The sequence below is a fragment of the Notamacropus eugenii genome, chromosome 3 (genome assembly GCF_028372415.1).
Source record: "Notamacropus eugenii isolate mMacEug1 chromosome 3, mMacEug1.pri_v2, whole genome shotgun sequence".
In the NCBI taxonomy this organism is placed as follows: Eukaryota; Metazoa; Chordata; class Mammalia; order Diprotodontia; family Macropodidae; genus Notamacropus; species Notamacropus eugenii.
Window position 1 is genome coordinate 97271223 of NC_092874.1, and position 26296 is coordinate 97297518.

A 26296-nucleotide genomic window follows, 5' to 3' on the forward strand; every position below is an offset into this window, starting at 1 on the left:
GCTGGGAGATGTGTCCAGGCCTATATATTTGATGATGTTTTGTACATATAGAATTTATTGTGTGCTGGCTTGTTACACATGTGGCCCTCTAGGTTCTCATATGCTGTTCTTTTACAGAATCCAAACTTCACAGAACAAATCCCCTGGGGACTAGTTTCAGTCAAAGGGCTGCAATTGAGGATCTGGAAGGCCACATGTGGCCTCGAGGCTGCAGGTTCTCCACCCCTGGCTTGAACAATTCACCTCTTAGTGAACCAGGCAATTCTCAAAGACTCAAAACTTCAGTACAACTGATAATCTGCTTTGGAAGAGGGATTTTCCTCACCAAGAGTTCCTTACACTGATAAAATCATAAGTCAAAATAAATTAAGAGATTTTAACAGTGATAAACATTTTGTGACTTTTTTCTTATCTGAAAAAGGGGGAGCAGTTGGACTAGATGATCTCTCAGGCTTCTTCTGCCTCCAAATCCCATGTTTATACAGTGTGGCTAGGGGTGAAGTTGACTAGAGATATGGCCAAAGCAGTATATGATATGATGAACAGTAAGGAATGGAGGGAATGTTCCCTACCTTCCCAATCGCCAGTCCCACATTCCTATAACTTCCCAGGGAAGTAACAGTGGAGAAAAGGTTAAGAAATGTTACCCTAATATGACTACAGGAAAGCAAATTCGAAGTCCTACCCAGGGGTGCCACCAGCTTGTCAGAACCACAGATCTCCTTCTGCTGCTGTCCCAATAGCATCCATTCCTCCTGAAGCAAATACACTGTGATGTCATCGAATGTCACCAGCATCTAGGAACAAAAATCACAGACTTTAGCATCCACTTTTTATTCAGGTTTACTTTTCTGAACTCCCTAAAGTCTTCTCATCTGTTCTATGATACCCTATTAATTACTGTCCAGCCCTTGGCCCTAGCCTGAGCCACATCCTTTCAAACATTCTTAATGGTGGTAAATTGACCCGAGAGGATGGATATAATTTTGGAAGCTGTCTGCAGTCTTTCAGTACCATAATTGTTGAATAAAGTAGATGTTTAAGCTAATAAGTAACAATATTGCTTACAAATGAGATATGACTATAGAGGGAAAAAAAACAATTTTATGTGGGTAGTCGATAAAATATGGCTCTGAAGGATATACAAAAAAAGATTCCAAAAATGTTTTGATCAAAGGAAGTATTACTAGGATAAGCGTATTGCTTCCTAGGTAGGATGATCATGGAAGGTAACATTTATTTGGATGTAGAAGTTCAAGTATATTAAAAATAAGTTTGCTTATTACTTCACACTTCATGAATATGAGCGTCCAACTCTACCAGTGATGTGTTTACTTGCTTTGCAAGTTCCCAGAGGCTGCTGAATTGGTCTTTTCTCTATTCTACAGCCTCAACACTAATGTACAAAATACAAGAACGAGCCTTTTAATGCAGGCTCCAGAAATAGTAATGAGAGCAATATTGTCTCCTCATCTCCACTCTATCCTGCAGAATAATATCTTCTGATCAAAATCCCTAAAAGTAAACACTTACATTGTGCTCCTCTACTGCTCAGAAACCTTTAATGGAGGGAAGATAAGAGTAGAAATCTGACACTACAGTTTAGGACACAGAAAGTGGGAACATAATAAGCAAATAGTCAAAATGGGCAAATCTACAAAAGGAGCAATGGAAAAAGGAAAAGGGGTTAGCACAAAACACCATTTGTATAGAAGCAATCAATGCACGCAAATTCTCTTTCAGGAATGAGAAGCAATACTGAATTTGTAGATGAAATAATGGGATGATCTGCATAATTTAGAAAAGGTAATGAAATATGCTGATCTATTCAACATACTCTTGTTGAACCCCTACTACGCATGTGCTAGTCACTGTGCTAATTATGGTGAGGGATGGAAATATTAAGGAAAAAGAGGTCTAATGGCCACAAGGATTTTACAATCCGGTACCTAAACATTTTCAGCAACTGCACAATCCAATTTGTGGCCTAAACAACTGCGTTGTATATGCCACAGCAAATAACATTATGGGGTCAGAACTGACTTATAACAGAAAACTAGCTAGCTTAAAAAGAAACAGATCCCACAATAAGGTTGGAAAATTAGTATGCTCAACAAAAACAATTCTACACGTTTCTGAAGATCAGAGGAACAGACGTCAGGAAACAATACAGAAAATCTGATGTCAAACTACTTAGTTCGGCTGCATGCTACCCATATGACCCTAGATCTCTGTAGGCCTCAGTTTCCTCATCTGGAAAATGAATATCAGTTAAACATTTAATATAGCACCTTAAGGTTAGCTAATTTCTTTATACATATTACCTCACTTGATCCTCACAACAACCCTATGGGGCAGGTGCTATTATTATTCTCATTTTCTAGATGATAAAACTGAGGCAGACAGAGGCTGAGTGACTTATCCAGGGTCACCTAGCTCATAAGGATCTAAGGCAGCATTTGAACTCATGTCTTTCTGATTCCAGGCCTAGTGCTCTATCCACTGAACCACTCAGCTGCCTTTAAGTCAGACGATCTCTAAAGTCCATCCTGGCTCTAAAGCCTACGTTCCTACTTTGCACAAGTCTTACAACCAGAACCAGAAGAAAAGGAAAATCTAATAATAGTAAATACACACAGATGGAGTGATGTATATGTATGAATATATACATCTGCGCATCATGAGAACCTAAAGAACTTAGCACATGTATATATGCATATATGCACACATCTATATATACACATGCACATATCCATCTAAGTGACGCTACTGAAAGGCTCCTAGATTAGGGACAAAATACTATTTTACTCAGATCACAGGATTTAGCGTTGGAGGGGACCTCAGAAGCCATGTAGTGCAATCTATTCATATTTATAGATGAAGTAACATAGGCCTAGCACAGTGAAGTGACTTACCCCAAATCTCACAGGAAATTAAATACAAGTGATGAAATTTGAGCCTCCAACTTCAAATCCAGTGCTCTTGTTTCTATTAAGATACGATATATCTGCATAGTGCTTTAGAGTGTACAAAGTACATTATCTCATTTGACTCTGTGTGAAAGGCAAGGAAGGTATTCCTCTTCATTTTAGAGGTGAGGAAACTGCTGGGCACAGAATGCAATTTAGCTAAGGTCATACAGCAAAGGAATAAGACAATCAGAAGAACTCCCCAGGCCTTCGGATTCCTAATTGAATTCCATTTCCACTCTATCACCCTTAACTATCAAAGACCTACATCTGGCAACATTTAAAAAAAAAAAAAGACTGACAGGTAAATGGGGCAGGAAACTGAAAGTATAGTGGGAAATGAATTAACTGGAGACTGGGAGACAAAGATTCTAATCCTGGCTCTGCTATTAACTAGCCAGGTAAACTGAGCAACTTACTTCACTGGTCTCAAGTTTGCTCATCTGTAAAATGGGATCAGCCTAGCTGACCTCTAAAGTTCCTTCTAACTTTTATATTCTTGTGATTCTAAGTTCTGGTAACAGCAAGAGCAGACTGACACCCTGTTGATGCATATTTACACAAAGGTTAAATTTACCTGCAAAAGATGCTCAAGCAGAGATCTGACTTTTTCAGATGTCTTTTTCATGTCTGTCATAGATCCCTCTGAGCAGGGAACCCCTCCTCAAAATGAAAATAAAATATACAGGATATACAGGATCACGAAGGAAACTAGTTCCACTGAAATAGTCATTAAGATATTTTTTAAAACATCAAAGGCTGAAATGGCTAGGGTATTCAAGATTCTTTTCACAGAGGAAAGAAAAGATTTTTTTTTAATCCAGCAAAAGAAAAAATAAAGAGCAAGAGATTGATCTATATGTTTAATAATAACCCTATGCTGTGGCTCCTGAGTAAGGCCTTGTTTTGGAGACTGTACATTTCTGCCATTATTAAGAATTTATCCACATTTTTCTGCCAAGACTTTGAATTGAAGCCCTACTGCCACAAACTGGATGGCAGGTATACTAGTGTGTCCTAGAAAGGGGAGGACAGAAGTTTTTTTTAAAAAGTGTGAGAATGTATTCTTATTTAGAGTTCAGGTTTACAGAGTTCTGTGAGACTGTTCAAACCCTAGCTCTTCTACTCACTAGTACCTTACTGCAGAGGCGGCCTGTAGGACAGTGGGTAGAACACTGAGCTTGGACTTAGAAACACCTGAGGTCAAATTTGGACTCTAATGTTTACTAGCTTTGTGACCCTCTGGAATTCATCTAACCTCTGTTTGCCTCATATTCCTCATCTGTAAAACAGGATTAATATCTACCCTGCAGGATTCAAATGAGACAGCATTTGTAAAAGCACTTACCACAGTGCCTGGCACATGGTAAAAGCTATATAAATGCTTATGCCCATACATAATTTTAGACAAGACACTCAATCTTTCAGATTCTCAGTTTCCTTAACTCTAAAATAGATATGACAATAGTAGTACTAACTACCTCATGAGAGGGTTATTGTGATAACTCTGATAAGGGATGTAAAGCACTTGGTAAATCACAAAATGCTACATAAAACTATCCCTTATGACTGATTATTATGAAAATGGCACATTCAGATTATTTTCTCATAAAAACAATGAAGAATTTTAAATATTAAGAACCTCAAATTCCAGCTGATCCTTTGGGGGGAGGGCCTTCACATTAAAGATTCCTTTTAGGAACAAAATTCCATAATTCTAAATGCTTAAGGAAAAACCTGAAATGATCAGTCATAACATGACATGACATGGAAGGCTCTCTTCTTGAGCTCTACTTAACCATATATGGTTTGAATATCAACTGATTACTGAAAAACCTCATAAGCAAGAAGAGTACCAAAAGATAGCCATTTGATATCCAGGGCTTTAAAAAGGTCCCCCAAATGCTATATTTTTGTTAAAGTCTGGATTTTTAAAAAACATATAATAGGTTCAGTTTATGCTCAGGACCAAATATGCATAAATAAATTTAAAACCTTTGAAAGGTTACAAAATGGGGAACAAACAACGGCTGATTGGTAAAGACATGGAATGATGAATGCAAGATGGATAAGTACTTCCTACTTGCCATCCTAATCAACAAAGATGTGTACTTGTTTAGCTTGTAGTTCGTCATAATCACAGAAAGTTAAAATGTATACATCAACAAAAACAACTTATTTAGCCCTACTGTATATACTCTTTGGGTAAGATTATGTCAACTAAGAGCAGTAAAACTCAGATTACATGTGGGTTTCTATTTTTTTCCAACCTATCACAAGCATTTGAAATTTATAAATTCCAAGACCTTCAATTTCTTGATGATCCAGTCACAGAAAGAGCTAGAGGACAAGAAAGTTCCATGACAAAGTGGATTTACTGTAGAATTTTACTTTATTAAAAAAAAAAAATACCTGTCAGTCAGCTAGTCACAGAATATCAAGAGTTTCAAAAAACATTCTAAAACAGATGGCTTAGTCTAACCCTAACCCACATGAAACATGAATCCCCGCTACAACATTCCCAACAAGTGGTCACCCAGTCTCTGGGGGAAGCCTTCCAGCAATGGGGAACTGTGCTGGCGATAGTTCATTTTACTATGGATCAGTTTAGTTATGGATATTTTCTTTACAGTGAACAAATGTCTGCTTCCCAGTAGCCCAAATTCTGTGTTCCTGAGTCAAGAATAAGTAAATCCCCTTCTTCACATGACAATTTCTCAAATACTTTGATGATGATGAAAGTTGGAGTATCTTTAACCATAGTTTCTTGCCACCTGGCCACCCTTCTCTGGACCTGTTCCAGCTTGTCAATATATTTCCTACAATATGGTGCCAGAATGGGATCCAATACTCTTGTTAGAGTCTGACTAGATAAAGTACAGGGGAACTATCATTTCCTTGTTTCAGAGTATGAACTTAAACCAAAGTTTTCCTGACTCTGAGACTAGCTTTCTCCCAATTAGGCCACACTGCTTCTCACACTACAGATTGATTTATATGTGGCATAAAGATAGCATAGCATATACATGAAATATTATGAAATATCCACTTTTTGTTCAAAGCACAAGGCCCCTATCTTGTCTCTGCATCTTTCCCAATGCCTAGGATCTCAGACAGTTGCTCGCAGCTCATCCTGTTTCTACTCCCACTTCGAAGCCAATGTATGCAGGATGAGGCCCTATCATCCAAGACACATGAAGATTGCTGTTGCCTCCGCTGCTCCTGAAAGTTCACATATAGGAAGAGGATGTGAAATGTTTTCATCTGAGCCTTCCCCATAAGATCTGCTATTCATAAGCTGCTACATATGAATAACAGACATCAAAAGAAAACTATTATCTTTGACTCTGAAAACAACACAGCTATTATTTCAAGTGAACCTCAAGCCTCCCCAACATTGTGTGGAAAGAAAATTCTTATGAGATTTCAATAACTGAATGGAACACCTATTGGATTCACCAATGGGCCTTGGGAGCTGTCCTTGGTTTGCAGGGCAGCTTACGCTGGTATTTCATTTTGCAATCAGAGTCAAGAATTAACTCTCTGGGATAAAAATCAAAAGATGCTGAGAAGAGAGTCTTGTCCAAGATCATTCTTTGAGTCAAAATTAGACTCAAACATGAACTTTATAAAAGCCCTTGGAATTTGTCCTAATAAAGATACCATGATTCTCTGCACATCCAATCTAAAAGCATTGTCCCAGGGCATTTTCATTTCTTTCCTTCCAGGTCTATATGCCAAAGGAATGGAGCTAGGCAAACCAAGATAGAAATCAGTTAGACATCAAGAAGTGAAGTGTAACAAAGTGAAGTGTAACAAAGGAAGTACTTACAGCTCTCAATTTAATTTTTTTCTAATCTTCTTCTCCTTTCCCCCAATATATGCACTAAAATTCTATGTCACTGACATGATTTAGGGAGATGGAATTACAAGTTTCTTGAATGCAGGGACTGTTTTGTGCATCTCTAAATTCACAGAATCGTAAGTCTAGAGTTGGAAGGGGCCTCAGAGGTTATCTAGTCCAACTCCCTCATTTTATAGATGAAAAAACTGAGGACCAAATGAGTTAAATTTGGCCAGGATCACACAACTGTGTTAAACATTTCTTCATAATCTCTAATAAAAAGCTGAGCACATACTAGCTATTCGACAAATGATAACAATGCCTTAGGCTGATCAAGTTACATTCTGTGTCAATTTGGGCAAATGAAACCTTACCATGGATTATACAAGTAAACTACTTAAACTAGTGATGGGGGAGGGGAGAAATTCAAGGGGGAAAGAGTCCCTTAAAACATAAATATTCTCCCCTTAGGATATGTTACAGGATTTCCCTCGGCATCAATATAAACCATACCATCTATTTTCCCTTCAAAGCAGAGTCTCTAAGACCTCATCCACCTTTTCAAATATGCACTCTGATTATATTCTAAGAATGGGGAGAATGGCAGTTTTTTGTATCAAAGAAATCTCAAACTTTGGGAAAGGGGAGTAGCCACTAAGCAGAAACTTGTTGCCACAGTTCCTCAAAAGAATTTGCTTGTGTCCTAGACTGTCTAAATGACCATGAATAGCTTATTTCTTCCTCTCTTGCCCCATATGCCCATTCCCAAAATAAAGTCGCTCCCTCCTTTCTTCCCAAACTTTCAACCTCTCCCCAAAGCACTGGGAGACCAAACTGACCTTCTTTGGAAGGGTTTAGAAGGAAGAAATTGAACATGGGGCTCTACATCCTGTGGGACCCAGGGAAGCCTCGGAGGCTTTAAAGTATGTTGATCACCATCCCTTCTCCCCATCAGTCCATCAGACAACTAACAGGGAAGCCTTTTCTTCTCGGGGGCCCTAGGAGTTAAAGCTGAAGGGTAAAGGGTTTTAAACGTTCGCTGAATCTAACCGCCTAAAAGTCACACTGCCTAGGTGCAAACCCAAACCCACAGTTAACTGTCCACCACACCCTGACCTGCTGCTCACTGCCAGCACCCCGACAGGGAGCGCAGTTCTTCCAAAACCTCTGGGGGGGAGGAAGGAGATTCCTTCCCATCTCCCTGTCTTCTCTCCCAGGGGGTCATGGGCCCGACCAAGGCAGGAAGGTGGGTGCAGGCGTGGGTAAAGGTGCTAAGCACTGCCCTGCTCCCTCTCCAGGGTCGGGGAGCTGCGGAAGCGGCGGCAGATGGCGGGGAAGGCGGCTGCAGTTCCAGGAGGCAGCAGAGAGCAATATCCGATCGGGCCTGTGCGCGGGCGCCTCCTTCCCTGCAAGGCAGGCTCACCCACCCCGCCAGGCCTGCGGGGGCTACCCTGAAGTGAGGGAGCAGTGGGAGGAGGAGTGGGGGGTCCCCGCGCCCCTTCCCATCCTACCTGCCCTGACTCCCCGGACTCCATGGCCCCGCTGTCCTCGGGCTGCGCCGACCCCTCCACGGGACCCCTCCCTCAAAGCCCTCCCGAAGACCCTCTCTTCCTCCCTCCCAGCCCTGAGGCCCGGCCGGGGACTGGGCTCTCTCGGAAGCGGAGAGCGCCGGGGAGCGGGGCCCGGCCCAAAGAACTCGGGCAGCCGAGACCCTAGCGGGGGAGCGGGCAAGGGACCCCGGCCCAGAGGGGGTACTAAGCTGAAGCGAGCGTCGCGCCCAGCGCGCAGCTTTACGGCATCGGCAGCAGCCTCACGGGAGGCGTAGTTCAGCTTGGGCAGGCAGCCTCTGAAAGCGGTGATTGGCTACGGTGAGACGCCCTCCTGATTGGGCCTAGGGAAGCCCTATTCCCGCCTCGCCCCACCCCCTTCCCTCCGCCTCTCTGCCGACTCCCAACACACACTCCCTGGAAAGACCACCTGCTGCTCCGATCCAGTGTCCAGGATTGGTCGATAGAAAGGCGGGGCCTGGAGGGGGCGGAGAGTTTTCTTTTGGTTTGGCACACCCCTTACCCACTTCTGCGCATGCCTCCTGCTACTAGGCAACCGTTTAGCGTTTTGGTGCACGTGATTAGCTTACTCTGCCCCAGCCTGGAAGACCCCGCGTCAGGAGCCTTCACGCAGCTGGGCTCTCTCTGCCTACTTCTTCCGAACCGCGGGATCCAAGAAGGGCTCAAACCGGAGACTAGGTGTCTAATCACAGAGTGTCAGGGTTGGAAGAGACCGCCTGGACTAAACCCCTTTATTTTACAGACGGACACTGAGGGCGGGGGAGGAAAATGACTTGTCTAAGGTCACACAGCTGGCTAAAGACCTGGGAATGAGAAGGGCTGTTCATCATCCTCCCTTCCTTTTCTCCATCCCCCTATTTGTACAGCTCTTAGTGCTCCCCTTTCTACCACAGTCTTGACTTGTTAATCAATATAAATATTCCATATGCTCTACTATGAAGGAATCCACATATATCTTCTGTATTTCAATGAATCCATGATCTCATCGATGTGGATATTCCCTCCTCCAATGCAGAGAGCAAAACAGCCATGTCTTTTCACCCCATGCAACTCTTGTCCCGGTTCTCTCACAGATAATTTCCTATCCAGGCCTTCCTATGTGGTTTTTTTTATCTAAATGTTTAGATAAAGCAGCTCTCCTTTTTATATCCTTTTCATATGATCCTCCCACTTCTTTTCCCAATCATGTATTTCATAAATGATATCCCTTACATCAGTGATATCAAACTTAAATAGAAATGGGGGCCACTAAGCCATACATACTGTATGTTTTATTGTATTTTTATTTATTTTGTGAAACATTTCCTAATTACCTTTTAATCTGGTTCAAGTGATACTCAAGAGTATCACAGATCCTTGACATTTCTCAGTGTGTGCAAATACCATCTTTGTTGTTGTTCAATCAATTTTAGCTGTGTCCAACTCTTCATGACCCTATTTGGGGTTTTCTTGGCAGGAATACTGGAGTGTATCTTCTTCAGCTCATTTTACAGATAAGGAAACTGTGGCTACCATGTGTTCAGCACACCTCTGCCTACCGTCGCTTCTCTTGCATAGATCATCACTGGAAATATGCTACACACTAATTACATCCATCATATTTCTATCCTTCAATCTTTGAGTCATTTGACTTTTCAAAGAAAATGATGTTCCAGTGCCACAGGAGATGTCAGGCAGCATTACTAGGAAAACATTTGTGTGGGAAATTTTTTTCAATAGAGATAATTTTGGGGGATTACAAGACAGCACAATATGATATTTCAAATCTATCTCTTCCTTCATCCCCATTCCCCTGCTCTGTTACTCCTTTTCAATTGTGGGCCTAATTCATGGTCCATCTACAGTGGACCTTTCCTACATATATGATGGCAGATATGATTGTCAAAGCACAAATATGTGATCTTTGATAACTCATAAAGGATGAGAGAATTCTGGCAGGAGTGGAGAAGGGCAAAGTTTGTCATGATTTTCAGAAAGAGAGAAAAGCATGGAGTCTTTGAAATATAGGGCAGTGATGTTGACTTTAATTACTGGCAAAATTCCATGGTAAGCTAATAAAAGGTTAGTGAGTCTCTTGAAAAGCAAGTGCTCACAAACAGAATGGTTTCATCAAGACCCTATCTTGTCATATTAATCTCATTTCCTTCTTTGACAAATTAATAGACTTGTAAGTCAGGGAAACAGTATAGACATATTCAAATTCCATAAAAGCATGTGACCAGTGCTTTCATGTTGTCTTTGCAGGAAATGTAGAGAGATGCGTCTAGACAAACTGGTTTGGGACTGATGGAATAACCAGCCCTTAAGAATGATCTTGATCTATATCTTCTCACTGAACCCAGAGGAGAAAGTGAGGCCAGCGACTTTGCACAGTCCTCCCTCACTTATATCCAACTCACTTGCATGTCATAGCATCACTTTCCTGATGTCATGGTCCTCTATGAGAATGAAAGACAAACAACAGGATGTCATTAATGGCCTGTGGACAACCCAGAAGGTGGAGTACTTCAGGGATCTGTCCTTGGTCCTTTATCAATGGTTGGGATAAAGGCATCAATGTCATGCTTATCAGAACTGAAAATGATACAAAACGAGGAGTAATAAATAGCTAATACATTGCATGACAGAATCAGAATCCAAAATCTCAACAGACCAGAAGTTGGACTGAGTTTAAAAAGATGAAATGTAATAGATTTGATTTTAAAGTCAGTATATTGAATTAACACATCTACATATCACAAAGAGGCTGTGTGGGCAAGTATATAGAGTGCTGGCCTTGAAGTCAGAAAGCCCTGGCTCCAAGTTCTATCTCTGATACTTACTAGATGTGTCACTATGAACAAAATCACTTTGAGACTCAGACAACCAAGAGGACTCCCTAAGACTTAACAGTTCTGTTTGCCTCAGTTGAGGGAAGGAGTTCTCACCTTGGAAATTCCGATGAAATCACAGATCCTTGACATTTCTCAATGTGTACATAAAGTCTTTGTTATTGTTCAGTCATTTTCAGTCATGTCCAACTCTTCAGGACTCCTTTTGGGGTTTTCTTGACAGAGATACTAGAGTGGTTTGCCATTTCTTTCTCCAGCTCATTTTAAGATGAGGAAACTGAAGCCACCAGAGTTAAGTGACTTGCCTAGGGTCATGCAGCTAACAAGTATCTGAGACCAGATTAGAACTCAGGAAGATGAGGACTCTTTTGGACTATAGGCCTATCATTCTAAAAACTGTGCCACCTAGCTACCGTATAAAGTCTTATTTGGGTTCAAAAAACAACTTTGAAAGTACAGGATATGGGAGGCATAACTAGGTAAAAAATTCCTCTGAAAAAGATCTGAGTGTTTTAGTGAACTTTATGCTGAATATGAGTCAAAGTCTGATAAGGCATCAAAAAAAGCTAATATGGCCTTAGGGTATGTTAGGAAAGGAATCATGACAGTGGTACTTTGCCCTAACCATACTTATCTGGAGTATTGGGTTTAATTCTGGGCATTGCTTTTTAGGAAAGAAATTGATCAGTTGGAAAATATTCAGAAGAAGGCAATCTTTTGACCTCTTTGAGCCCTAAAGGTGTTCAAAATCATACCACATGAAGATCAGATTCACAGACTTGGGAATGTTTAGAGATTAGATTTATATGGCTTATCTCCAGGGAGAAAAACCAGAAGCAATGCGTGAATGTTATTGAAAGATGAATTTTGGCTTAGTAAGGAAAAGAGACAAATTTTAGCTCAAGGAAAATCTCCTAAAAGTTCTGTTGTTGTTCAGTCATTTCTAACTCTTCATGACTCTATTTGGGGTTTTCCTGGGTAAAAATACTAGAGGGGTTTACCATTTCCTTCTTCAGTTCATTTTATAGATGAGGAACCTGAGGCAAATAGGGTTAAGTGACTTTCCCAAGGTCACACAGCTAGTAAGTGTCTGAGATTGGATTTGAACTCAGGTCTTCCTGACTCTAGGCTGGGCAAGCTAGTCACTGTACTACCTAGTTGCTCCTAACAATTTCAGTGATCCCAGAGTTGCTGCTTTCTCCCTCACTGAAATCTTCAAGCAAAGGCTAGGTGACCATTTATGAAGTAGAGGGGATGCATATTCAGGCACAGGTTGAACTAGATGGCATTTGAAAGCCCTTCCAATTTTGAGACTCGATGACCCTAATTCTGTTATTCTGTGTTATGTCCTGATGTATTAGCCTAATGGACTGGCCATCTAGCTATGCCTGGGCAATGGGCTTTTTTTAATCCATTTAGTTTTTCCTATATAGGTGTTAGACTGATCTTATCAAGGAGGAGACCCTGAAATTTTCTTGGGTTTGATGCAATCAGTACTAAATCATCCACAAACCGAAGCATCTGGATGGCTTATCTTCCTAGATAGAGTACCCCCTTTTTAAATTTACCACCCCTGCCCAGACATCCTCCATGAGTTTGGAAAACTTAGGTTTTCCTATTTAATATTTCAGGCAGCTAGATGGTGCAATGAATAAAGCTGGCCTTAGAGTCAGAAGAACCTGAATTCAACTCCAGCCTGACAGTTACTGGCTGTGCGACCTTAGGCAAGTCACTTAATCCTGTTTGCCTCAGTTTCTTCATCTGTAAAATGAGCTGGAGAAGGAAATAGCAAACCACTCCACTATTTTTGCCAAGAAAACCTCAAATGAGGTCATAGAGAGTAAGATATGGCTGAAATGACTCAACAACAAAATTTAATATTTCACTTGGCATTAATAACGAAAAGATTATTAAACAGAATTATCCCAGTAGTTACATTTATCAAAGAATTTTGTATGATCTTAACATAAGAATGAGAGACTCCTTTCAAATGCTTTTAAAAATCAACAAACAAATTTGGATAGATTCTGTATTCTCTGTGCTTTGAAGCTAAAGAGCTATAGTAATCTAGTATATTATAGAAAATTGTTTGCAAAAGTCTGCCTGTTACCTACTCTTTTTTTCATTGAAGATCTTGTGTTGGGTAGTGTACAGATCATTGGCACAAATATTTTCTATGTTGCTGGTGGCTCAGGGAATACACAAAGATTCTGGGTTCACACAGACTAGGTTTATTGCACTCATGAGGCAACTGCCAACACTAGAAACATCCACCTCTCAACATTACTTTTTGGTCAGTCATGGTTGGGGAAAGGAATATAAAGTAGCAGAGGGAGCCAAAGACTTGAGATATAGTCTCAGGTTTGTCTAGGAAAGCACATGTCCTCACTGCTATGTGCTCCTAGCTGCTATGGCCACTGGAGTGGGAGAAAGAAAAATTCCATGCCAACCTTCCCCAATAGCTGGAAATCCAAATAAAAGCTACCAGAAACTCCAAAGGGACAACCTCAAAAGAAAGAATTTGAGAGAGCAGTAGAACCCTTCTCCTCTCCTCATATATGGTACCCTACTCATTGGGTAGCTCTTCCTGGATCAATCATCAAACATCTCCTAGTCTTGGGAACCAAAAAGAGATTTCTGGGTAATCCCAAAGCACAAATTCTGTAGCGCTGAGTTGGAGCAATCTATTCCCAATAGTCAGAGCATGGTGCCCTTAATTACCCTGTTATATATTTTGTATATAATTATTTTGTATGTGTTGCCTGACTCGCCCCAAAGTAAAATATAAATTGCTTGAGGAGAAAGACTGGTCTTTATCTTTGTATCTTGGGGTCTACCACAGTGCCTGGCCTATTGTTGGTGCCAAATGATGACTAATTATCAAATACTTGAAGAGGTTGTGGTGCAGTGGATAGAATGCCAGGGCCTGGACTCAGAGAGAACTGAGCTCAAATCCAACCTCAGACATTTAATAGCTATATGACCTTGGGCAAATTATTTAACCTCTGTCTGCCCCAGTTTCTTCGATTGTAAAATAGGGATAATAATACCAGTGTTGTTGTGAGGATCTAATGAAACAGTATTTGTAGTAAAGTGGTCACATAGGGGGCAGAGCCAAGATAGTGGAGTAAAAAGACAGACCTGTAGAAGCTCCCCATGCATAGCCCATAAAACACCTGTAAAAAATGACTGTAAACAAATTCTAGAGCAGCAGAAGTCACAAAACGACAGAGTGAAAGAGATTTCCAGTCCAATGCAGCCTGGAAGGCCAACAGGAAAGGTCTATCACACCAAGCAGGGAGTGGAGCACAGCCCAGCCCAGCATGGACTGCATGACCCAGCAGGGACAGGACCCAGAATAGGCTTCAGGGCACCACCAGCAGCATTAGTTCCCAGATTGCTCAACCCACAAATGCCAAAGACAGCTTCAAAGGTCAGTGAGAAAGCTCTCTCACTTGGGTGAGAAGAGAATATGATCTGGACCACCAGCAGCAGCCACTGAAGCAGCAATGTTCATTTTGGGGGCTCTCTGCCTAAAAACCCTGGGGGAATTGAGCCACTGATCTGGATCTCAGCCTTGAGTGGTGGCCCTGGAGTGAGGAGGGGAGCTGGCATGGTGGAGCTAGTGGAGGCTCTGGAGAGGGAACCCTGCAGGCAGATCTTGGGCAGAACATAGTGCCTGTGGTTGCTCCCAGACCAGAGTGCAGGCCAGGAGAGAGGTAAACTCCTCTCCCTTAATTGTGCCACCTTGGAGGAACTGAGAACTTACCCACAGAGTATACCCTCCTCTTGACAAAGGACTCAAAAGTCAAGTAACTGACTGGGAAAATGTCCAAAAAAGGGGGAAAATATAAGACTATAGAAGGCCACTTTCTTGGTGAATAGGTATTTTCTTCCATCCTTTTGGATGAGGAAGAACAATGCATACCATCAGAGGAAGACCTAAAAGTCAAGACTTCTGCATTCAAAACCTTCAAAATAAATATGCAATGATCTCAGGCCATGGAAGAGCACAAAAAAGAATTTTGAAAATCAAGTAAGAGAGGTGGAGGAAAAATTGGAAAGAGAAATGCAAGCGATGCAAGAAATCATGAAAAGTGAGTCAACAACTTGCTAAAGGAGACCCCAAAAAAATGCTAAAGAAAATAACACCTTTAAAAATAGACTAAAGTGATCACACAGTGCCTGGCACATAGTAAGTAAGCCTTTATAAATGCTAGTTAGCCATTATGTGCCCCAAATCTTTTCTTCTGTAAACTGCTTTTTATATTCATCTAGTTATGTCTGGTGTTCTATTACTTGTGTACATATAATTTTCAGTGGATGAAATTATCAGTTCCTTCAAGGCAGAAGCTGTCTTTTTTTAAATCTTTGTACCCCTAGAAGCTCATTTAATAAATATGGAATTGATGAAAATGATAGCCACTCAAAAAATAACATGAACATAGCTAATAAACAATAGTTTAACATTGTGACATGAATTTTAAATAAGTATTTAATAAATGTAAATTGTGCTAATAACTACTTTACAAATAAAAATAAGGAATAGAGAAAAATAAATATGTAATTGACTTTAACTTGGTTGAATTAATTATTTGTCAGAAATGGGATAGTAGAACAACAGAGTCACTTTAGGGTGGGAAGATGAATCAGTTTTGGACATCTTGAATTGAAGGGGATAATGGAACCTCCATGTAGATATGCTTGGTAGACTGAGCTTGGAAAAAGAGAGTGATCAGAGCAGTAGCTAAAGATTTGGAAAGCACCAGCATTAAAATGATCATTGAAGCCATGAGTATAGGTGAGATCTTCAAGGGAGAGAGGAAAGTAAGGTACCAGAGACAGAACTCTGAGGGGTATTCACCCAAAGGAAGAAAAATCAGCACAAGCAACAGAGAAAGAAAGTCAGACAGAAAGAAGAACAAACTTTTCTCTCTTTCTCCATCTTGGTCTACAAAATTATAGGATTTAGAGCTGTAAGGTACCTTAATGATCATTTGTTATGAACTATCACTCCCCACCTCATTTTATAGAAGAAGGAAACTGAGGCCCAGAGAGGTTAAATGTGTTGTCCAAAGTCACACAAACACTGAGTACAAGAGTCAGGATTGAAAGCCATGTCCTCTGATAGCCAATTCAGTACCCTCTTTCTCATACCATACTGCCTATCAATCTGTATCCAGAGGATTTTTAGCAAAAACTGATTATTATGGCACCACAGAATCTGAGTTAGAAGGGACCTCTGACACAATCTAGTTGAGCCCATGCCCCAATAAGAAATCCCTCTACAACATAACCCATTCATAGCCTGTAGAAATATTTTTCAATTTGCTTTCACATATCTCACTGCTTCAAGGTATTCTCAAGACATCTCTGTGACTTACCTGGGCCTGGTGTTACTCCTGTTTTGTAGATGAGGAAACTTATGACTCAGAAAGGTTATGTGTTTTGCCCAAGGTCACATAGCTAATTAGTGGTAGGCCTGGATTACACACAAGTTTCCTGGCTCACTCAGCACCCTCCTGGTGGCACTGGTTTGCTGATAAACCCTGGATTTCAGAATTGGCTTCCTGTACTCCTCAGTCGCGTACAGTATGACATGCTAGCTTGTCCTCTATCTGTAATATGTTAATTACTTATGATAATTATCTACAATATTTATATTATTTGTATCCCCAAATACAGTATAAGCTACGTAAAGATAGATATGAATAAGTCCAGGCTCTAGAATCACAGGACGTCAGGTCAAATGCTTCCTCCATAATATCTGTGTGACCTTAGACAAATCTCACTGGGCCTGTTTCTGTACCTGTCAAATAAGGAAGTGGGAATAAATAGCCTTTAAGGTCCCTTATTGCTTTAGATCTATGATTATGCCTTAAACTTCCTTTATATTCAAAACAGGACCTATTACAAGGTTAGACCCAAAAAACTTCATTGCAAGCCATGCCTGAGGTAGAGAAGTAAGGGTAAGAAGGGTAATACATAAAAAATGAGTTAGATAAAAATGTATTTTCTTTCATCTAAGAACCCTTTCCCAACTAACTCCCCAAGGAGTCATCCTTTCAAAATCACAATGTTCCCTACTTAAAATATTTCTTTCTTTTGAATTCTGACTTTGGCACTCTATTTCCTGTCACTCCCTCAAAATCTGGCTTCTTCCTTCGACTTCATGCTGGACTGGTCTCCCTGTGGCCTCTCAACCATCACAAGATTAACAGCCGTCCCTCACTGGGTGGTTAGGGTTAGGACTAGAGACTGGGACAGCTGAATGAAGCCAATAAGAAGGCACTAGCCTACAGGAGATTGGTGGGGGTAGAAGAAGGGACCACTGGGCAGAGTAGATGGATGGGACTCTCTTGTCTGGGTTAATGGGAGGTAGAAGGGGTCCCAGGTGGAGGTACTTTAGAGAGCACTTCAAAGCTGGAAGACCTTACAGCGCATCTGGCAAAACCACTTCATTTTGTTGATAGGTCAGAGGGGTGAAGTACTCATTCAGAATCACAGAATGGGAATAGCAGAGCCTGAACTAGTATTTTCATCTTCTGGCTATAAGACTAAAGGACTTTACACTCTACCATGCTGCATTTTAGGCAGCTAGGCAGCATAGTGGATAGGATGCCCCAGGAAGACGAGTTCAAATTTGACATCAGACACTCATGCCATGACCTTGGGCAAGTCTGCCTCAATTTCCCCAACTGTAAAATGGGGATCATAATTGTACCTACCTACCTGCCAAAAGTTATTGTGAAGATCAAATGAAATAATATTTGTAAAGTGTCTGGCACATAGTAGGCACTTAATAAATGCTTGTTTCCTTCTCTTTCATTTCACAGATGAAGAAAACAAAGCCTAAAGAAGACAAATGATGACTGACTTACTGGAGGTTACATATTTAGTAGTGGAATACCACCCTTCCTGTCCTACAGAAGAAACTGCTCCTGCCCCAGGGTCCTGTCCAAGGTACAGATCTACTACCTACTTCCCCAGAACCCTCAGACAGAGATTCCACACACAAAAGTACCGGCAAATTTGCTTTATTAGGGAATGAGCTGCCCCTGTTCCATAGCCTCCAGGCCATCCATGGTTCATATATACAGTTCACATACATGCAGGCCTATAGACTTCATGAACAAAGAGGGGTTGCCTACCATGACTATGGCAAACTGTATTCCTCCAAACCCCAAATTTCAGAAACGCAGTCTGACAAAGCATATTCCTTCAGCTAAGGTTTGTTAAAAATGTATTTTCTTGTATTGAAATGACGACTGTTCCAGACAATACAGGTCATATTGGTTGAACTATGTTGCTGATGAGTCAAATCACTTCAGCGCTTTCATAAATCCCCTCCTGTGAATAAGACCCAGGCAGAGAGAGAGAGAGAGAGAAAGAGAGAGAGAGAGATGCACAAGGAGGTAAGAAGCAAGGTAACCCAGGATGGCTGGGACAGGAAGGTGTTCTGGGTGGAGAAGTTGGAAGGGAAGAACAGGGTTGGGAAAGAGGCTTTGTTTGTTTTGGTGAGGAAGAGGTAGGGTGGATGGGGAGTAAATAGGAAAAGGCTCCCTATGATCAGACCAGAACAGACCCTGAAGTTCTTGTATTTTCTTCTGTACCCCCTGGAACACCATACATCTATCTTGGGACAACAGGAAGAACCCTCTAGACCAGGCACAAAAACCCAGCATACTCTTAGACCAACAACCACCATCTTCCCCACTAAAAAATACACATATGTACATATACAGACATAGAGATACTCTTTGGCCTCACCCTGGCAGGCACTGCACTGGCAGCTGTGTATGACCGGAAGTACAACTGGCTCTGTGTTACCCCCAGGGCAATGCAGACTCAGGATCCGGACTGGATTGACAGGGTCCAGGAGATAGCTACAGCAGTGACACACACTCTGCAGGTATGGTTCCTGGGTGCATAAGGAGGGAGGCTAAGTTAGATAGGGTGGGGATGGAAAAAGGACTTATGTAATGGTGTCAACCTTGCCCAGACCTCACACTATTTCCCCTACACCATCTGCCCATCGTAGTCCCCTCCCTATCAAAAAGGGAAATCCAGAAGCCTGGAGTTGAAGCCTCCAACTTTGACCCTCTCCATTGGCATGTTTAGCCAGAGAGACGAGGACAAGAAACATACAACAGAGGAAAGGCATCTAGCCTCAGACACTTACTAGCTATGTGATGACCTTGGGAAACTCATTTAACCCTGTTTGCCTCAGTTTCCTCATCTGTAAAATGATCTGAAGGAGATGGCAAACCACTCCACTATCTTTGCCAAAGAAACCCCAAATAGGGTCACAAAGAGTCAAACAAGACTTAAATGACCGAACACCAATATCCAGCCTTTGCTAGAAGACCTCCAGTGAGGAAAAAACGTACTTCCTCTAAAGAGAGACCATTCTACTTTTGGATGACTTCCATCATGCAGAAGTTTTTCCTTATATCAGGCCTCATTCTCTCTCTGCAGCTCCCATGCTTTTTCCTACTTCTACCATCTGGGTCCAGAAAGAGCAGATATAATCCCCCTCCCACATGAAAGCCTTTCAAATACTTGAAGAAGATGGCTATCAGATCTCCAAATGTCTTCACTTCTTCAGGCTAAACATTCCCAGCATCCTTAACCAATGCCCACATGGACCTGGTCATCATGCAGTGGGTCAATACTCTCCTTACAATCTGGTGCCCAGAACATAGACAAATGAGAAGGCATTCAAACAAAAAAAAAGCCAAGATCAACCGAGGAACACGAAGCGAGTAGATGGGTCAAATGGCAGCCACCGTGTAAACAGCACGAATTAGTGAGACAGAGCCTGGAACCAGCATGTCCCAGTGAGGGAGCTAAGGAGCAGAACCTAAAGGCAGAAGCCAGATGTGACCACCTGTGAGTGAGCATGTCAAAACAGCGCAGGGCAGAAGAGAGAGGATGCAATGAGAGAAAATAAAGGGCCTCCGCTCAGGGCAGGGAGATCTTAGATAATAGGACAGTGACAATAGTGATAAGCGTGATGAAAACAACTCTGATTTTTCTAGCTCTTCAACATTTGCAGAGCTCTTTTCTCCCAATGACCTTGTGAGGTAGGCTTTGCAAGTATAAAGGTGTGTGTCTGCACATACGTGTGTGCATGTGTATGTGTGTTTTGCACATATATGTTATATGCTTCCACATCTGTTACATGAGTGTTGCTATACCCATTTCATTGATGAGGAAACAGGGTTAGAAAGGACAAATTTATTAAGGCCAAGAATCAGAAACTTTTAGGAAAGGAATAAAGAACATCATTACAAAAAAGCTTGGGGTCAAACACAAATCATTGAGGACAATTTTCCTGTTAGGAAAGTCCTTTTCTCCCTCAGGAAGCAGGTGGCCAGGGCTGGCCCCAAGAGGGGGAGGCACATCTGCAGGTTAAAGTGAAATGCAGCCTGCAGCTAGAGGAGAAATCTGGGACTCAAGGCAAGGCCTGATTAGACCTGGTCGGAAAGAGGGATATGGGCAGGATTGAGCCAGGCTGTCCACAGCAAAGAATCAAGAAGATATTTAGGGAAAGCATCTGAGATATAGCACAGGACTAGAGCCCAAAATGAGGCAGTTAGATGGCTCAGGAATAGAGCACTAGGTTTGGAGTCAGGAAGACCTAAGTTCAAATCCAGCTTCAGACACTTACTAGTTGTGTGACCCTGGGTAAGGCATTTAACTTCTATTTGCCTTAATCCATGAGAGAAGGAAACAGCAAACCACTCCAATATCTTGCCAAGAAAACTCCATGGACAGTATTGACTTGCATGGGGTCACAGAGTCACACACACCTGATTAACAAGAGCCCAAAGAAGAGATTCCCCAAATAAGCTGGAAATCACACTCCAAACTCAAAAAAGGATAGAAAGAAAGGAACGAGCATAGATTATTATTGTTCATCTAGAATCCATTTAAGATCCAGAAACAACTTAGTTTGATGCTAATGGGGTTTCTTGGAGTCAGAGCTCCTGGGTTCAAATCCTAGCTCTGTTATTTATTAGCTGAATGGTCTTGGAAAAGGCACATAACATCTCCAGGTCTTGGTTTCCTTCTCTGTAAAATCAACAGGTTAAATGAAGACCCCAGAGAACAGATAATGAAATGTAACTCTCTCTGCCCTTACTACAGTGAAGGGGCTCCTGCTAAAACAGACTATGAACTATGCGGCTTTTCTTTGTATCATTCTTGATGGGGGAGGGCAGTTGAAAAAACTGTGGTGTAAAGACAAAAAGCAAAACTCATGCATTTTAAATCGTTAACAATCCAAAGAGTAGATTGGACTGCAATAGACAGACCTTCTTAACCTTTCTTGTGTTCTGGACCTTTTTGTCAGTCTGAGGAAGCTTACAGATGCCTTCTCACAGTAACATTTTTAAACAGATAAAATAAAACAGAGGAATTACAAAGGAAACCAATTATATTAAAATATAGTTATCACAATATGACAAAAGTGAGTACACAGACCCCAGGTTAAGAACACACTAGATGATGTCTCAGGACTTTTTCAGCTCTAAATCTTATGCTCCGGCAGTAGTTGGAGCAGTCAGGTAGGGATTGCCTAGAGGCCACAATCAAACAAAAAGTCATGGTAACTAGCCCTAGACATGAAGGATGAGGGAACTCCAAGAATAGATGGACACTTCTGCATACTGTGATGAATTCATCCTTTTCATTCTTGATTCTTATAATTGCTTCTTTCTTTTTCTTAATCAAATTAACCAAAGGTTTATTTATCTTACTGGTGTGTTGTTGGGTTTTTTTATAAAACTGCTTTATTTTATAAAACTGTTTTATTTATTAGTTCAATGGTTTTCTTACTTTCAATTTTATTAATCTCTCCTTTGATTTTCAAAAGTTCTAATTTGGTATTTAATTGAGTGTTTTTAGTTAGTTCTTTTTTAGCTTTTTTAGTTGTATGTCCAATTCATTAATCTGCTCTTCCCCTACTTTACTGATGCAAGCATTTAGAGATAGAAAATTTCACTCCTGTACGCTGTGAAGAAATAACCCTTTCTGTGTACTTGAGAAGATCCTGGAAGTTAGAGCAGGAGAAACTTTAGAGATCATCAAATTCAAGACCCTCATTTTACAAATGAAAGATGGATATGATTTGAGATATGCAATACATGTGATATTGTAAGCCTATAAATTTCTGTGGGGAGCGGAAAAATGTTTTCTTGGGAAAGAAAAGCAGGATGAGCATTGACGCAGTAGTCACTCTGAAAGAGTATATATAGAAGAAACTATACTAATCTGGTACACCATAAGTTCTTGTCTTGGGACTGGTAAGCAAAGTCAAGTTTAGTGCAGATCTTCTTGGGAAGAAGCAGTGAGATCCAGATTAAGCTCCCAAACAAAGATGGCTGTACCACGAAGCATGGGAGCCAGACTCTCTGACTGTAAGGAATGTTCTACCCATCTAAGCTCATCCCAGATAATTATGGACCATATAAGAAAGGGTCTTCAACTAAGATTATCTAGATTCTGTGCTAGATATCTCTGTAACTCTCCAGAGATTGTAGACTTTTATCTCTTTCCATGAATTGCTAATATATGTCTTGAATATCCATTAGGAAAGGGAAAGTGTCTATTGATTTGGGGAAAGGTATGTACAGAAGGGTTGTACCCTATAGTAGCTGTCCTGAGTAGCTGATGGCTAGCAGTCTTTTATTTTGGTTACAGAATGACCATAGTAGAAGAAACAGTGAACTAAACAGGATTTAGGGCAAACCCCTGGCCTCAACCTAAGCCAAATGACTTTTTCACTAGCATTAATTATCTCTGTTGTAAGTAATCAGTAAAACTGGCTGTCTTCATTCTATCAGTTCTTATGCTCCACATGACACTTTCTTCCATTGGACAATAGGACATCCATTTCTTAAGCCTTCCCTTCCCAATATTCCTGTTCTCTGGTATCCTATGATCCCTCTGTCCCTCCCTCTTTCTGGAGGATCCACCACTCACCTCAGAAATGACGTTGGTGCTGGAAGGACAATGTCCACTACAGTAGCTCACCTCCACCTGGTGCAGGTGGCAGGAGCCTTTGGTGATGTTTCGAAGCTCAGTGAGGTGCTTGCAGGAGACTGGCAGCTCCTCTGTTAGGAAAAGGGAGAGAAGCAAGTGTTAGGCATAGAATGAGGGCATGCAGGAAGAGGGGATAAAGGGTGAGGGCTGGAGCTAGACAGAGAAAGGCAGAAATCTGGCTGGGCCTAGCCTCAGTCCCTACCCTGAGGAACATCAAAGTGCTAGAAATGGTCAGGGCTGGGACGCCAGGACCAGGCCCACAGATAGAGGAGGGATCAGGGCCAAAAGCTGCTTGGTGACTATGAATTGGGCCCTAGTTCTTTCTCAGACTTCTAGTGAGAAGAGGAAGAACTGAGACAGTCCAGAAAAGACAGCAGAGCTTAGGGAGCTAAGGGAAGGGAGGTAGGGTTGGACAGAGAGAGGGGCAGAGCAGGGGAGTCCCCTGAGCATTCACTCTGTACCTAGTGCCTCTGGCTGACAGACAGGGCAGCAACGGTCTGGCTTCTGTACTTTTATCTCACCCTGTAAGAACAGTCAAAGGCCCAGTTTGGGAAAAGAATCCCACCTCAACTCACTGCCCACTCAGTAACCCCAAGAGTGAACCCCACATCCTAGACTCCTGGCCTCTGTGGAACGTCCCCTTCCCCAGATCAGCATGTTAGCTCCTTCAGAGATACCTCAAGAAGAGAGAACACAAGAGGCCATCCCTGGCCAAGGAGAGAGCAGTACCTGAGCACAGATGATGGGGGAACAATTCCGGGCACAAAAGCTCCTCCCATCAATGCACCTGCACCACTCACAGTCTTCATGCCACTCAGCCCCAGGCTGAAAGAAAGGGGATAATTATGGGATGAGATCCTTTCCACTACAAACCTTTCTCTCTAAAACACCCTCTTCCCTTGGTCCAACCTGGGACCTCCCAAACAGGCCAAAGTGAGAGGGACAAAGCAGCAGAAAGAACAGGTTCTAGTGCATGGTCAAGGAAGCAGTGTTTTATGGATGGCAAGGAGACTGAACAGCCCAGAGCTGCTTTCAAATCAGATACCATGACCTTTGCTTTGAGGCTGAAGAGTCTATACCAGTATCCAGGGATGAGGGGGGAGAGGACAAAGAGAGAAACTGGAAGAGCAGGGTGGGAGAAATAGCACTTTCCTGTGGCTGGCAGAAGGGGGCATCTCACCAAGTAAAAGCGTCCGTGGTGCCAGCACTCGCAGTGGTCAGCCGTGACACAGGTGCCCTCCTGGTTGCGGTAATGCCCACTCTGGCATATGCAGCCCTCAGTCTGCCTTATGCTGCAGTTGCTCTGAAGTGGCTCCTCAGCATACATCTCCTGACAGGTCTTCTCACACAGGCCTGGCTCCCCGGGCACCACCTGCTGCCATCTCTCTCCAGGCGGGCACTCTGCTAGAGAGCACCACAAGTCCCACCACTTCCATTAGCCCTAGACCAGGAACTCATCCCACAGGCCAGGGGCCTGGGACCCCAAGACAGACATCCCCAAAGGATTCCATCTTCTCTCATTTCCCTTTGGGGTCCCTTGCCCCTACAATCCTTCCCTACACATCTCTTCCCATCGAGACAGACTGGCTTCCTTACTTTTCCTCATCACACCATGCTCGCTCCCACCTCTACACAGTCTTTTCCTCACACCCTATTCTTCAAGATTGCCCAAGCCTTCCTTCCTTTAAGAAGATTCTTCCAACCACCCCAGTCACATGCTTCTTTCTCTTCTCTCAACTCCTCCAGCATCACTTACTGTCTGTAACACTTATCATGTGCTATCTTCTACCTTTTTGAAATGGTTTCCTAATTGTCCCGTGGATGTCTGTCTGCCTTGTCTCTCCAGCTAACTTACAAGCCCCTGGAGAGCAGAGGCGTGACTTGCAGCATAGAATTTAGAGTGAGAAGGGATTGTGCAGGCCTCATCTTGCCCAAGCCACATGGGTGGCGAGTAGCAGAACTGAGATTCTCACCCTGGTCATTTCTAATTTAATTACACTAATCCCTCCACTATCCCATGCTGCCTCTATAGGCACACAGATGTGTGTAGAGTGCTCAGTGGAGGCTGGTGGAACTGAATTGAATTGAATACAACCAAGCTTCATTAGTACAGTGGAAAAAGGACCAGGAGTAAGGAGATGAGTCCCAATTCTGTCACTAAGGAGGCATGACCTTAGCTAAGTCACTTCCATTCTCTGGGTCTTGGTTTCTTCCTCTGTATCATAAGGGAGATAGATTAGATGACCCCTAAGGTCCCTTTGTGTTGAACCTTCTGTAATTCTCTTGACTCCTCACCTTCCTCTCCTGAGGTCTCCCTACTCTTATCAGTGTGTTCCCTCCTCCCCCAACCTGCCTAGCCCAGTCTGGCAACTGGCAGGATTGCTGAGACAAGCAGAGGCTTCGTATGCAGGACCTGGAGGGTGTCATAGGAGGATGGAAGTTGAGGACTCCTTCCCCACTGCTTATAGAGCAAGCTGGCTGTGCTCCCTAAGGTCCCCAGACACAAGAAGATGGAGGAAAGGGCAGGACAGATAAGGAAGGGAGTCAGGCCTTTGGGGATGCTCACTGGAAAGTAAAGACTTCGTGGAAGAGGGAGGCTGGCAAACAGGCATTACATTCAGGGGTACTGACCTCATCTGGATAGATGGGTCTCCATCCCTCCCCTGCCAGTCACATACATGCCCAAGGGTACAGGACCCCTTAGGTTAGCCATTCTCACTTTTGTCCATGCTGTTCTCCCTACCTGGATGCCCCTTACTTTCTGGCCAGCCAAATCCTGCCCATCCTCCTGGGCCCAGCTCAAGTCAGGCTTCTTCAGGGAGCCATATCAACTGCTCCAGTCCACTATGAACTTTCGCTTCTCTGTATATATTATCAATACTGCTTTGTATCACTCTCTACCCATTCCCCATATTGATATTTTTTCTTCCCAGCTAGACTGTAATCTCTTAGCTGAGTAGGAGGCTCCCTCTTTGGACTCTGTATTCATCACAGTATGTGCTGGGCACATAGGTGGGGACTAGATCCTACAAGGAA

The 26296-nt window shown here is 42.4% G+C and overlaps 2 protein-coding genes across 22 annotated transcripts in view; both read right to left on the minus strand.

The window, feature by feature from the left end:
- Window positions 1-8940, minus strand: part of ZNF862 (zinc finger protein 862) — a 31509-nt gene extending 22569 nt beyond the window's left edge. For 2 of the 3 annotated variants that reach the window (XM_072652342.1, XM_072652339.1), the window contains exons 1-2: window positions 8325-8651; window positions 686-797 (exon numbers count right to left, since the gene is read on the minus strand). In XM_072652342.1, the coding sequence (XP_072508443.1) occupies window positions 686-797; window positions 8325-8348 (136 nt within the window). In that variant the 5' untranslated portion in view covers window positions 8349-8651. Of the gene's footprint in view, window positions 1-685; window positions 798-8324; window positions 8652-8790 lie in introns of those variants that run through there. The other variant, XM_072652341.1, reaches the window with a different exon arrangement.
- A 9293-nt stretch (window positions 8941-18233) lies between these two features.
- Window positions 18234-26296, minus strand: part of LOC140533059 (SCO-spondin-like) — a 92815-nt gene continuing 84752 nt past the window's right edge. For 12 of the 19 annotated variants that reach the window (XM_072652356.1, XM_072652355.1, XM_072652354.1 and 9 more), the window contains 6 exons: window positions 24441-24664; window positions 23990-24085; window positions 23722-23782; window positions 23201-23331; window positions 18983-19133; window positions 18234-18562 (listed from right to left, as the gene is read on the minus strand). In XM_072652356.1, coding sequence (XP_072508457.1) covers window positions 18549-18562; window positions 18983-19133; window positions 23201-23331; window positions 23722-23782; window positions 23990-24085; window positions 24441-24664 — 677 coding nt within the window. In that variant the 3' untranslated portion in view covers window positions 18234-18548. The other 7 variants (XM_072652371.1, XM_072652357.1, XR_011976778.1 and 4 more) reach the window with 6 other exon arrangements.